The sequence below is a fragment of the Manis javanica genome, chromosome 4 (assembly GCF_040802235.1).
Source record: "Manis javanica isolate MJ-LG chromosome 4, MJ_LKY, whole genome shotgun sequence".
Lineage (NCBI taxonomy): Eukaryota > Metazoa > Chordata > Mammalia > Pholidota > Manidae > Manis > Manis javanica.
Genome location: NC_133159.1, coordinates 70,766,027 through 70,781,214, shown reverse-complemented (window position 1 = coordinate 70,781,214; position 15,188 = coordinate 70,766,027). Strand labels below are relative to the sequence as shown.

Here is a 15,188-nt window from a genome sequence, read left to right as displayed (position 1 = left end):
TACTATTATAATTCTCCTTAAAACAACTTAAGCAAAAACCTTGACTTCTTATAGCAACAGTGCTAATAATACTAAGTAGAACATATTGAAGTACACATCCTCTTAACTATTGCAATACCATCTCTGGAATTCTGTTATTTATTTGAAACTCTACTGCAGGAAAGACACTATAAATTAAAACTCTGTTAACTCCCTTCTGAAAGACAGTGTCTTTCAGGCATTTTACTTCCTCAGTGCTGATTTAATTATTTTTTTCAACAATATTTATTGAGCACTGTTCTGTGGTGGGAGGAACTTGGCTAGACTCTGGTAACACTACTGAGTTTATAAACGTTATCTCCACTGCTCTAAAAATGAGAAGCTAATGGGAGATGATGAACCATTACAATGGAATGTGACAAGGACTACGAACTAAGGAAATTACAAGGTATTATGAGAACTTGAAAGGGGAAATTCTTGTGTGGTAAAGAAAGTAAGGCATAATAGAGGACACATAATAGAGGACACTTAGGCTGAATGTTGAAGGATAAAGAATTCCCGAGTCAGTTAAATTTAAGGAAGAAATCATTCTAGCCTGGGATGATCTTGTATAAAAGGCATGGAGGAAGGAGCATGGTTTATTCAGGAAATGTAGCTGACTTGTAAGAGCTGCAGGAATGGTGTATGGCAGCAGTTTGAAGGATGAAGTGTGCTCTACCATTGAGGCAATTGACACTTTAATGCTTTTCAATGTATGGGAAGGAACAGAAATTACTAGACTTTGTAAGCGAAACAGGAGGCAAGATCACTTGCTAAGGAAAAGGGTAGCCAGAGTAAGGAGGCAAAACAGTGGAGGTTAGAGACCTGAATATTTTAAATCTTGATTACTATCTATGTAGGGAACAAGGGAAAGGTTATTCCTCTAAACTTTTCTATTAGGGGAAGGGCAATTATTAGGTACTATAAGGAATTATATGTTTCTTAATAGTATCTTATTTTGTAATAATAGTTTAAAATTTTTTACTGAAAAGATTATAATTCATGGGACCCCTAACCTCTTTTAAATTATTTCCATTTTCCTCTTTTATCTTAATGAAAGCATTGTTCTATTTAAGTGTTATTTAGTATATATCAGAAAGCACAAAACAGGATGGAAACTGAGGCAAATTACCCATGAAAATACCAAATTCTATCAACAAATAACAGAACAGTATAATCCCTTCAAAACCTATGCAAAGGGTAAATCTAACAGAGTGCAATAGTTTGTCCTCTGCCACCCGTTTCAAACAACCACCTCTTTATAGAGCTCATAATTGTTATTTCTAAGAATATCCCACCCCACATGCTGTACTACAAATATATTCAGTAAACTAAATATAAAACATTCTAGTTGCCACAAAATACCTCATAAGAAACCAATAGCAACAAAGCAGCATTAATTATTCTATAAAAAGTGGTTTCCTACCAGATGCTTCTGATGACTTGCGTGCTTGATCAGAAAGAATAAATAAGTTAATCAGATTAAAGAATATATAACATACCCACAAAAACACTTGTTTGTGTTTATTAGTATATTATTTATGCATAGAAATAGAATGGAAAATACCTGAGCATACATATTGAAAATTGTTTTATATAAGGATTACATAAAATTCTTCAGATATATATATTTTTTTAACCAACAAAAACCCTACTCTGGAAATGTGTTAATGAAATACCATATTCTATCCCCTTAATCTTAAGAGCAATTGTATTCACTTTGCTCAAGGGACACTTTATTTGCTTCCCCATATGCAAACATGTTCCTTCAAAGCAAGTTCATTCTAACTTCAAAAATGATAATGGGTAGAAAAAACAAACTTTAATTACTGCAACTGTATTTGTGTAGTTCGGTGGATGGAACCATGCCTACCTACTTCTGTTTTCTGACAGCAATTAGTGTGTGCAAAGTCACATAAGAATAGATGTTTGGACATTTAATAGGCAATAAAAGCTCCATTTGCTATTGCAAGATTTAGTTTATTCTTTCCTCCTTCCTTCTCCTTTTTTATTAATTCTTTATCAAATCTTGGTTACAAGTGAACAGTATAATTGACTTTCACTAAACAGTTAAAAAATAAAAAAACTTTTAGTGAGACATACATACTTAAGTGATTAACTTATAGAAACACATTTAACTAGTATCTACATGGACAAATGGATACACTATGAATCCACATAGTGTACTCACTCACAATTAATCATACGTGCATACACTTTCTCCCAACTTGCTCTCTATCTAGAGATACTCAGGATTTTCTAGATCATCCAAACATTTGATTGCAGGTATTTCCTATAGGGTTCTGTAACAAAAACTTAAAATTTGTAGTCATAAAACAATGACCCAGGCAATCTTTCAAATGCTCTTTGAAATACACTTTACTTCCTTAATTGTTCATTAAGCTTTTTCTTGGAGAATATATGTACCACAATCATATACTAAAGATTTTCCATTTGGTTCTGAATTCAAATATTTTGTCTTGTTGCCAGACAGCATGATGCTCGCAGTGGTTCTCTAGATAAAAGGGTATGTAAATTTCAACTTCACTAGATATTAATAAGTGGCTCAATAAATGATGTGCCAATTTATAATGCCATCATATCCTTAAAAATGTATTAATGTCAGATGTTCTAATTTTTGATAATCTAATGGGTATGAAATCATATCTTCTTGTTAAATATTAGGTAAATATCCTTCATTAGATTTTTATAACTTTTTTCCTTAAAGTTCTTATTACTCTTTTATTAGGCTTATTCCTAGGTCTGTTAGAGCTTTGGTTGCTATTTAAAAGGGAGAATTTTTTAAAATTATCATTTCTTTGTTGCTGATGTATAGCACATAGTTGATATTTACATACTGATCTTATTATATCTGGGAATCTTGCCAGACTCTCTTACTAGTTCTAAAATAAACATTGGTAGAGTCTCTTGAATTTTCTATGAAGACAATTACATATCATCTGTAAATAGTGACAATTTCTTCCCTCTATCTTTCTCTTGTCTTAATGTGCAGGTTATGACTACCAGTAGTGTTGTAGAGAATCCATGAGCATCCTTTTCCTGCTCCTAACTTCAGAGAAAATGTTTGTAACAATTTTCTTTTCCAATACTTAACTTGCAAAGCAATACTAGACTCAATAAATAAATGTACGAATATTTAACTTTTTCAATAGTTTGGAATATTTTGTACAAGACATAAATTTTTGTTCTTTGAATATTTCCTAGAACTTGACTATAAAATTATTCAACCCCAATTTTGTTAAGTTTTGGATAAAGATTTTAACTATGATTAAATCTTAGGTAGGTATGATTCTCATTAGTTCTCTCAAGTCTTTTCCATGAAGTAGGCCTTGGCTCTGATGTAGCTTTACTTTCTATTCCACTGAATTTTCTCATGTCCTTATTGTATTTGATTAACCATGCTGTGCTTTCTCTAACTTGTTTACTTGAACCCTTATATCATGTCTTTCTCCTTTCCTAATAGAAGAATTAAAAGATTTGTCTCTAAATCCACTTTAGCTTCACCCAAGTTTTGATAGTGGAATTTTAAAATAAATTAATTCTTGAACTTTTTAAATCCCCAAATATATTTGTGTTTGCTAGTTTGATTAAACTTAATTGCTTTGTTTCAGAGATCACAGCCTCTATATGAAATTCTTTAAAATATTTTTAATATGTTTAGTTGTACATTCAGTTTTCTAAGTGTTGTATATATTTCTGTGTATTCTGCAATTACTGGGTAAAAATTCTCTATAAATATCTATAAATCTTATATAATTTCTCCTAAACAGGTCAGTCTGTCATATCTTTTGAGGCTCTAATAGAGATACATGGAATTTTTTCTCTTACTTTATACTTTTCTTTTATGTGATTATTAAGTTTAAATGGTAGTGTATATATAACAATTCTATTCTTTGATACTCTTGGGAGGGCCTTATACTGTTGTATCTTCTGAATATCATTTATAGTAGATTTGGGTACCCCTCTCCCATCCCCAGGGTGTGTGTATGCATATCCATTTTGATTTTGGATTGTCATCTCGAAGTTAAGTGTAGTTTTATCTGTGAGAAATCTGCAGGGCTTGACTTGAGGATAAGTTTCTAGTTAGCTTCTGCCTGGCATCCAGTCTGGGACTGTTACAATAATATAATTTATTTTATTGGCAATTCTCAGATCACACAATTAATACACATTGCAACCTGAAATCTACTGGAGGAGAAGCAGTTAATTACAAGTTTTCAGGAGAGGCATCTCACACACACCACAGGCACTCCTTTCCTCTCCCGAGGAATCCAAGTCAAGATATATTAAGCTTCCTTATTTTTTTCCCTGTGTCAGTGGAAAGATTTTATTTTCTAATCTATGTTTTCACTGAGGTTATAATCCTTTGAGGATCCTAGCTTTGTATATTGGTCTAAATAACACCAAGTTACATGGATCAAAGGACTTGTCTTCTGTCTCTGTGAAGCCATTTAAAACGAAAGTCTTTTGGTAACCAAGGTATGAAAATCTCCCTAGGGGAGTCAAAGCGCATCCCCCCTTACAGGTCTGGTTTTCATTTGTCACTTTTTGCACACTGGAGACTTCTATACTATTTTTGTAAGTTTAGGTGTTGATTCAAAGGGATGCTTGTTATATTTTATTCAGCATTTCTAGGTGCTGTTGTATCTTCATTAATTTTTGCTCTAGAAAGATTTTCAAATATTAAGTCTCCAATTTTTGGATATTTTTTCTTTATAAGACAAGATTCATATTCAGCTATAAGATGCAAAAAGACCTGGATATTTGTGGAATTCGTCCGTTATACTTGAAATTCAGAAATTCAGAACTTCCATCAGGACATATTTAGGCATTGGTGTTTTTGTTAATCTTTGTCAAACACACAATGAGCTCTTTTCAATCTACAGATTCAGGATTTTGTTCAACTAAGAAGTTTTCCTGAATCATATTTTTTATTATTGCTTCTATTAGTCATTTGTTTTGAGGGAATGCTATTCATTCAATTTGTAGAGTTTCCTATTCTAATTTTATGATTTCACCTCATAATTTTACGCTGTCCATCTCCTTTATGTTCTGGTAGGTTTTTTCAAACTAGTTCTTCACATCATTAATCTGCTTTCCTACAATGACTTTCCTTTATTTTTTACTGCTTCTACTGCAGTTTTATATTCTGCAAATGCAAGGTTACATTTTCTTATAACTTTCTCTTGTCATATCATTATCGCTTCTTTTCTATCCCTGCGTCTCAGGCAGCTCTCTTGCATTTTAGTCTCTTGTTTTATCTTATCTTTCATGTCTTGGTTCACAGATTCCATGTTCACTTGAAATTTCAAAGAATTTAAAACTGATGCTATTTATAATTTCTTATTTTTAAGTCCTCTCCCACAAATATTTTCTAAACATAAGTTCACTCTTTACCACCTGAAGGCTGTGATTTTATAATGATGCATACTCTTTTATATACTCCATGTTAATTATTTTTCTTGTTTATTCATTCATGAACAATGAGAAGTCTTTCTAAACATTAAAAATTACCCCAAATAAGGTGGATCCTTCTCACTTCCTATTTGGGTGTGTTAGAATCAACTTCTCAGAACTTTTAGTTGATACATATTTACATTATCAGTTAACTAATCCAGTGACTTTCAGAAATGGGTATGGAGCTAGGATTATACAGGTTCTTTGCAGGCTGTGATACCCACCACATCAAGGAAGAGCCCTCTCTTAGACAAAGAAAGGATACTTTCTAAACTTGTAATAGCCTAACAAATTCATGGATGTCCTATTATAATTGTTTTAGAATGAAAGCAAATCAGCATTGTTGGATCTTCCACTCATCTCCCCCACAGTCTTTCTTATAAGGTTCATCCCTCCAACTTAGTGAGGGTGAAACTACTGATTATTTTTTTCTCGTGAATACAAGCCACTCAAAGTTAAACCGTTAAACTTTAGGGTCTGACCTTCAATCTGATACTGTACATTTCTGGGCAAGTACTTTGCCTTAATTCCAAGAAGGATATACTGTTTTTCTACTTTTGTGTTCTTATATTTTCAATCTAGAAAATATACATCTAGAAAGGGTAAGACTTAACTAAATGCTTGTGCTCAAGTCTGTAACTTTCCTGTAATTCACAGCAAGTTAATGCCTTCTTTGGAAAGTTGCCCTCAACTACAGCCAGACCAATCAGAGTTCTCATCTGGGATTTTGATAAAATGATACTTGGTATGTTCCACTAAGCATATGATCCAAAAAATTTGAAATATATACTGATATTTTTCATTGATAATGTAAGAAAAGCATTCAATGGTTAAAAAAGACGATTTTTAGTCATTCACTTATTCTACAAGAACTTATCAGTTCGTTACTACATTGGCAGCATGGGGGTAATTACTGGAAACACACAGATGAATACAGCACTACCATTGACTAAAGGAGTTCAAAGGCTAGAGGTTGGAAACTGACATGCAAATATACAATTTCAAGGTAACATAAATAGTTGTTATATAGGAAAATCGCCTAACTATAGAGTCAATGATGAGGCACTGAGAAGCATAGCTGTTTTTTAGAATTTTTATGACAGAAGATATAAACATAGAAAGGTAGTTAGGGGTAATATGTAGTAAAGTTTGGCTAGGTCAGAATTTTATGAAAGAAATGCAAATAAAGCCAGAAAGGTGGGTTGTTGATCTTGTGTGCCTTACTAAGGAGTTTAACCTTAATCGTAGAGACCATAAGGATTAACAAAAGTTCTAATGTTGGGTTAAAAAATGGCTATTTGCATTTTTAAAATGGCAGCATGAAAAAATGTTCTGAAGAGATATAAAACTGGAAGCTGAGAGACCAGTGAAGCAGTTACTGCAACAGGACTGAGAAGACGGAATGTCTGATCTAAAAACATGCCCGTATCAGTACGACTGGAGAAAACTCAGTGATTCTGAGACATTTCTGATGTAGCATCAATAGAAACTAATGACTGTGAGCATGTCTGGAAGGTTTTTAAGATGTAAGTTAGGGATAACTACAGGTTCCTGCATGGGCAGTGGAGTGTTAACAGAAATCAGAATCAATGAAAATGGAGCAGATTTGGGATGGAAAAAGAAAATTCACATTTGAACTGAAATGTTCAGGTAACAACTAAAGACTTCGTGTGGATGAGATTTTTCAGAGAAAATGTAGCATTTAGGGCCAAAGATAGATTCCCAGAAAAAACTATTCCCAGAGAAATTTAACCTTTAATAGGCAGGAAGAAAAAAAGGGGTCTTTTTTTTAAAATAGGGAAGTACCACATACACATAAACAACACATGTATGTATTATGTACAGACTTGGGCAAAAAGGTTTAGCATTTGCTTATTTTTACAAATAAGACCACACTTTATTTGTAATTTTATACATTTTGAAATGGCTAAGGTATTTAACCACTTATGGCATGTGTAAAATTAGTTGTGAACTGGATAATCCTGAAAAGGTCAGAATGTCTATTTGTGATAGCTTTGATTCCTTCAAGAGAAAAGGCAGGAAGGGGCAGGCCAATATAATCAAGTATATCAAATACTATCTGAATTACCATAGCTTTCTTGAAAGAAAAATAAAGCAATATTGAAAAGCAGCAGCAATTTTCTTCAGTTAAAACCAATACATCCAATTGCAAATCCCCTAGAACACCTCAGTGGTTACTTAAAGATTCTGTTATATATCAAACTTTCAAAGACAAGACACACATTGGCCAGATTCAAAGAAATCTAATCTTTTATGTATGACGAGGTATATTTACTTTTGATATCCACAGGAACCCTAAAGAATGTTAACATGTGTATTTTATAATATTAGCCCACATTTAAAACACTAGATCAAAAAGATAAATCTAGTAACAGGAAAATAACAGAATAGTAACAATAACAATTAATTCTTAATAACCTACACAAAAAATGTTCTTTTACTGTTGAATATCATTCTATAAACAAATATCTAATAGTATTTAAGAGGTTTATGTTATACAGCAGCAGGATAAAAAATATTTATTGGCAATAGTGAGATGATCTGTTATGGAAGAAAATGTTCATCTCTTTTGAATTCTATCATTATACAGCAAAAATCCAAGTCTCTCAGGTTCTGAATTCCAATTCCAAATCTTTTAAGTGTAAATTATAGACTGTTATAAGAAAAACCATGTAGCACTTCTTCTAAAAATGTATCTGTTCAAAGGATAACTTATAAAAATCCTCTATTTTAGTTAGGCAAAAAGATGCTAATGAATTATGCTCTAAGCAAATATTTCTCACTCTAACAAGAGGATATCTATTTTTAGGTGCAGGTTTGGCTTAAAGTGAACAAACAGCTTTTACCTATGATAAACTGCAGTATATACTGTAGTATATTTTCTCAAAAACCATTATCAGAAATATTTAGGAAAAAACTCATATTATTAAAAACAAAGGAGACTACTTATCACAAAAGTACTTATTCTAACAAATTATTACCCCAAAAAATTATTTCTGAAAAATTTTAACAAAGCCTCCAAAACCAAAATGCATGTTTATTTCACCATTAATCCCTATTTCTTAATGAACTGTAGTTAAGTCAACCAATAAACAATTTTGGCAGCATCTTATTCAAGATTAGCATTTTGAAAATATAATCAAAAAGAAGCTAACAAAAATTAATATTAGAATAACAAAGCCAATAAAAGGAAAATTTAATTATCTTTAGGCTCAGATACTAAAAAAACTCCCTCTCTTATCATGGTGGGTCTTTTTCTCATTAATTTGTAACAATTAATAAACAGTACCTAATGAATACAATAAATCAAAGCATAAGAAAATTAGAAACTGATTGTTGATACTGTCTACTAATAGTGGTATTAATTGTTCACAGTTCTTAATGGATTTTGAAAGCAAATTACTATAATGCCTAAATGCAAAAGCATCAACAGAAATATAATCACTGTAGCTCTGGCTTTTACAACTGCCCCTTCAAAAAATATTTTTTTCCTAAAATATATATTTTTAAAATATATAACTGCAGAGGCTCAGAGAGTATACTTACCACTCATGATGAAAATCAACCTTTCCAAAACATATTGCTCAAAACAACAATCCCACAGCAAAGGGAGTTATGTTAATCTCTAGAGGTAGAGCTGATGGTGTAAACACATACACTGGAGCATGCAGCACACAGAAAATGAAAAGCGGTTTCTTTTGTTTTAAAAAGAAAAGCCCCTAGAAGTAAGGCATAACTGCCCAGCATGAGGTATCACTAGTGAACATTAGATTAGTGCCAAAGATGTGTAGAGCTAGATTTAATTTCTTTCATGCTAGTTCTCCTAGCCTCCTTCATATAGCATTAGAACAACTCAAAATGGCAGGGAGAAAATGTTCGAACCAGATGTATAAGATGTTCTCAATTATATCAGCTTGAGTTGTTACCACGGCAACATTAGACCAGAATTATCGGTTCACTTGTAACCAAGGAGTAGCTTTTCTAAAGCTTTATTCAACCAAAACAAATAAAATACATTTTTATTTTAGAGCCACAGGATTTAAAAATTACGTTTCTTACATTTAAACACTTATCTACCCTTTTTAAATCTTTCAAAGATATTTAAAAAATAGCTGCTCTCTTCAAATACTCACACAATCCCATGTTGAACACGGCAAGGAACAACAGCAGAATGATTGCACCTAAACGTCTTTCAATTACACCAGCTCTTACTGCTAGCTGTGGACCTCGCTGATATTAAAATGCTGTGTGCTGTTGCTAGTGACTATTGACGATGAATCTTATTGCCCAGATCGCTGATAGCTTTCATTTTTCATGAGCTAGAAAGCTATACTGCAGCACAAATGTTAACCATTTAAACATTCTGTATTATGGAAGACACAAAATACTATACATATATATCTTTATTCATTTATAAAGATATATTTGTATCTTTATTTATGAGGGAGAATCATAACATTTACAAACTTCCATTAAATTTAGCATTACAAACAGTGTCAGATGCCACTTAAATGGTTTTCAAAAGAGAGGAATACACAAAGAGTTACTGGCAATCATGACTGAAGTGTAAAATTCCTTACAGTAAACAGAATTAAGATGACAGATTGTATGCAAGATGGGCAGACTGAATGGCATAGTGAACAACAGGCTGTTCTGATCTAAGACCAAAAATTTGTACAAAGGATTTATAGAATGATGGGTCAATAAATAGAACTTTGGCTAGTGAATCTGCCACTTTGAAAGTTGCCAGGTGAGACAGGACTTCCGGTGGTAGGGGAATGAGTAACTCAGCAAATCTTTCCAAGAAACAACAATGAAGCTAGAATAATTGTCAAAAACAACGACTTCATGGCTCTGAAAATCTAGCAATCACAAACAACAGACTGAGCAGCATTTATCCATGAAAAACTGCTGAACTTTGCATAAGAACAGTGAGAGTCTGTGGTGTTATTGCTTAGTGTTACTCCCATTCCCTTGACAGCTCCTCAGTGCAGTGCTTCTATAAGAGAGGGGCTGGCCATGACAGTTAGCAACTTGGCTTCCAGAGAGGACTGACTGGATTTGGAGAAGAGGCCAAAAACCCACACACAAGTGATGTTGTCAATAAAAAAAAGCAAATTGTAGGAAATGAACACAGAAAGTGTACATGTTTGCTAGTATAAAGTTGTGGCCTTGGTAGGGGTGAACTGCTGCAGATTGGTGGTCCAGCAAGAAATTTAACACCGCAAATGGACAAGAGAGAGGCAGAGAGGACCTAGATAAGCTTTCCATATATCCCTAGGTGACTAGGAAGCTCTTTCCCATGGGGGAGACCCAAGAGGTTCCAGCAGAAAGTTAAAGTGGTATAGATTTGAAAACTACCTGAACTTTAAATGTGCTGCCCAACCTCCAAACAGTTCCATCAGCACAGACAGCTCAAATACTCAAAGTATCTGAGCACAACCTCAAGTCAATCACTGAATAAAAACAAAGCTATGCAGACACAGGATAATCCCTAACAGAGAAATCACCAGTCAGACACCATGGGGGATACTGTCCATAGATTAAGCCCACAGAGTTTATTAAAACAAAACAAAACAAAACAAAACAAAACAAAACAAAACATGAATGAATGAAAACCTCAGGAAAGAAAAATAATCAGAAACCAGAGATGCTACAAAAATACTATTTTAAAAAATATTTTTTGATAAAAACATGTAAACTATGAGAAGAAAAGGCAGTCAAGAGAAAATGTCTATTCATAGGTGCAGATATGTGATTTAGCAGACAAAATACTTCAAAACAGTTATCATAATTCTATCAAAAGAACAAAAGGAAACTGCATTTAAAGAATTAAAGAAGAACATGATGGCAATGACACAAGGAGAATTTTAATATAGAAAAACTAAAACATAAAAATTATAGATTTGGAAAGAACACCAACCACAATTTAAAAACTTACTACACAGGCCCAACCTCAGATCTAAGGAGGGAAAAAGATTGAATCAGTGAACTTGAAAAATAGATCAATAGAAATCATCCAGTCTGAAGAATACAAAGAACAAAAGATAGGAGAAAAATGAACACAGCTTCAGAAACCTGTGGAATATCAAGGGTACCAACATAAATGTAATGGAAATCCAATAAAGATAGGAGAGAGACAAAGGACAAAGAAAAAATATCTGAGGAAATAATGGTTGAAAATGTCTCAATTTGATGGAAAAAATTAAACTGCAGATCCAGTTTAACTAATGCCAAGTAGGAAAAACAAAAAGAGGTGTGTACCTAGACACATATTCATATTCAAATTGTTGAAAGACAAAAACAAAGAGGAAATCTTGAAAGCAGTAAGAAAAAAATTCCTAATCATGTAAAGGGGAAAAACAATATGAACAATGATGGCTTCTTGAAAGAAGTAAGAGAGGCCAGAAGGCAGCGGAATGATATATTCAAAGTGCTAAAAGGAAAAGGAAACAAATCTGTTCTGGGAACACTATCATTCACAAACAAAGCTGAAATAAAGGCACTCCCATATACACAACAACTGAGGATATTCACTATAAGCAAAAATACTTAACATCCTTCAAGCTGCAAGAAAATGACACTAGACAATACTCAAATTGACAAAGAAATGAAGAACACTGGAAATAGTAAATACATAAGTGTAGACTAAATAAATATCTATTTTTCTGTTTTCCCTTAATTTCTTTAAAGGACTTAAAATTATATGAAATAATAATTATAACACTACATTGCTGGGTTTATAAAATATATATGTAATATATGTGGAAATAATAATAGAAAGTTGCATAAATGGAGCTATATTGGATCAAAATATCTTACTAGAATTGTCAGTACTATCCTGAAGTAGACTGTGATAAGACAAAATGCATATTACAATCCCTAAATCAATAATTAAGAAAATATCTTAAAAAATTTTAGTTAGAAAATCAGAGAGAATTTAAATGGCACTCTACAAATATTTCTTTACCACAGAAGTAGGACAAGAGGAAGAACAACAACAAAACTATAAGACATACAGGAAACAAGTAGCACAATGGAAGACATAAATCATATTAATAATTACATTAAATATGAATGGAACAAACAAATCAAAAAGCAAACATGATCAGATTATATTAAAAAAAGCAAGGTCTAATTATATGCTGTATACGAGAGCCACACTTTACATTTAAAGATATAAAAAGGCTGAAAGTAGGAGGAGAGAAAAAGATATACCATAAGATAAACAAACAGTGACCACAAGAAGCTGGGATACTTACATTGATATCAGATAAAACAGACATTAAGAAATATTACTAAAGACAAGAAAGGACATTTCATAATTATAAAGGGCCAATAAATATGAGGAATTTAATAAGTAGAAATATATATGCATTGAATAAGTGTCCCCAAAATACTGAAACAAAAATGATAGAATTGAAAGGAGAACTGGGCAATTCAAAAATTAGAGTTGGAAATTTCAATAGTCCTCTCAGGAAAACTAGATAGAAAATCAGCAAGCTTATAGAAAAGTTGAATAATTTTACATTAAAACTTACATTTATAAAACAATGCCTAACTGCAGAATACTTTAAAGTACACATGGAAATTCTCCATATTAACCATATGCTAAGCAATACAAAAAATGGCAAAATAATTTGAATGGATTTGAAAAAAATCATTCAAAATATGTTCTCTGATCAAAGAAGAATTAAATTAGGAATCAACAACAGAGCACAATTTTGGAAACTTCCAAATATTTGGATTTCAATCACAAAGAAATTCCAAGGGAAATCATAAACTATTGTGAACTGAATAGAAAGAAACCTACAAGAAATCAACATTTATGGGTTGTAGATAAAGCAGAGGTTAGAGGGATTCATAGCTTTAAACACCTATATTAGAAAATAAGAAAGGTCTTGAATCAATAATTTAAGCTTACACCTTAAGAAACTCAAGGAAGCAGAGTAAATTAAACCAAAACCAAGAAGAAAATCAGAGCAACATTCAATGACATAGAAAACAGAAAAATAAAGGAGAAAATGAATGACCAGAAGTATTGCTGATAAACGCTAGACTAACCAAAAATTAAAATAAACCAAAAGAATACAAAACAGAGAAGATACAAATACCAAAATCAGGACCAAAAAGATAACAATTTCTCTAGCATTACCACTGATGCTAAGAAATTAAAAGGATTTTAAGGAAGTATTACAAACAACTCTATGCCAATTATATAACTTAGATGAAACAGACAGATTCATAGGAATATCCAAATTACCAAACCTAACTCAAGAAGAATAGAAAATAAGAAAAAACCCTATAAATAAATAAATAAATAAATAAATAAATAATATTGAATTAGTAATTAGAATTTTTCCCAAAAAAAACAAACTCAGATCCAGATGGCTTCACTGAGGAATTCTATGAAACATTCAAAGGTGTAATACCAATGCTACACAAACTTTTTCAGGATATAGAGGATATAACATTTCCCAACTTATTCTATTAGGCCTGATATCAAAGCTAGAGAAAAAGTTAAAGATCAAAAGAAAATTACCGAACACTATTACAACACAAAAAATCTTTATCAAAATATTAGCAAACTGAATTTTGCAGTATTTAAAAGGATTGTACACCATGACAATGTATGATTTATCCCAGGAAAGCAAAGCTGGTTCAACAAATGGAATACATCATATTAAAAGAATAAAAGACAAAACTACATAATCATCTCTATATATGTAGAAGAAACATTCCTCAAAACTTAACACCTGTGATAAAACCCTGCAACCAACTAGGACTAGAGGGAAACTTCCTCAAGCTGGTAAGAGTGGGGGAGCCCTACAGCTTACATCATGTGTAATGGTAATGGATGGATCGTCCCAAAGACTAGGAATAAGACAAAGATACCTGCACTCACTTCTTCTATGCAACTTTGTATTAGAGGTTCTAGCCAGTACAATGAGATAAGAAAAAATATTTTAAGCATAGAGATCTATAAGAAAGAAAGAAATGTGTCATTATTTGCAGATGTCTTCATTCTATATGTATATTCTCAGGACTCTGAAGAAACTACTAGAACTAGTAAGTTTATCAACATAATAGGATGTAAGATTAACATACCAAAAAATCAATAACATTTTAACATACTAGGAACAAACAATCCAAAAATGACATTAAGGAACAGCTTCATTTTCAGTAGTATTAATAGAAATAAAATACTCAAGAATCTATTTTAATAAGACTTGTTTACTAAAAAATAGAAAACACTGTACAGAAATTAAAGAACATCAAAGTAATGGAGAGATATTTCATGTTCATGGATTGCAAGACTCAATATTGAAAAGACATAATAAATTCTCTCAAATTAATCTAAAGCTTCAATACAATCCCTAAAAAAATCCCAACAGGCTTTTCTATAGAAACTGACAAGCTGATGCTAATATTTATATGGAAAGAGCCCAGAAGAGCCAAAACAATTTTAGAAAAGAACAAAATTGGAGGACTTACTTGATTTCATTAATCTTTACTTATTTTAAATAGACATTACTTATTTTAAAGTTACAGTAACCAAGACAGTGTGTTATTGGCATATGGATAGACATACACAGATCACTAGGACAAAACTAAGAATTACATTTATGGTCATTTGATTCTTGATAAAGGTGCCAAGGCAATTCAATGGA

At 32.1% G+C, this 15,188-nt stretch overlaps 1 protein-coding gene across 6 annotated transcripts in view; it reads right to left on the bottom strand.

The window, feature by feature from the left end:
• The window catches only part of PRKACB (protein kinase cAMP-activated catalytic subunit beta), a 115,639-nt gene that overhangs the window by 38,609 nt on the left and 61,842 nt on the right, over positions 1–15,188 (bottom strand). The window contains exons 1-2 of one of the 6 annotated variants that reach the window (XM_017678303.3): positions 9,651–9,760; positions 1,445–1,468 (exon numbers count right to left, since the gene is read on the bottom strand). The exons of 2 other annotated variants lie outside the window; for them this stretch is intronic. In XM_017678303.3, the coding sequence (XP_017533792.1) occupies positions 1,445–1,468; positions 9,651–9,660 (34 nt within the window). In that variant the 5' untranslated portion in view covers positions 9,661–9,760. Of the gene's footprint in view, positions 1–1,444; positions 1,469–9,063; positions 9,361–9,650; positions 9,761–15,188 lie in introns of those variants that run through there. 3 more of the 6 variants (XM_017678304.3, XM_017678306.3, XM_017678307.3) reach the window with 3 other exon arrangements.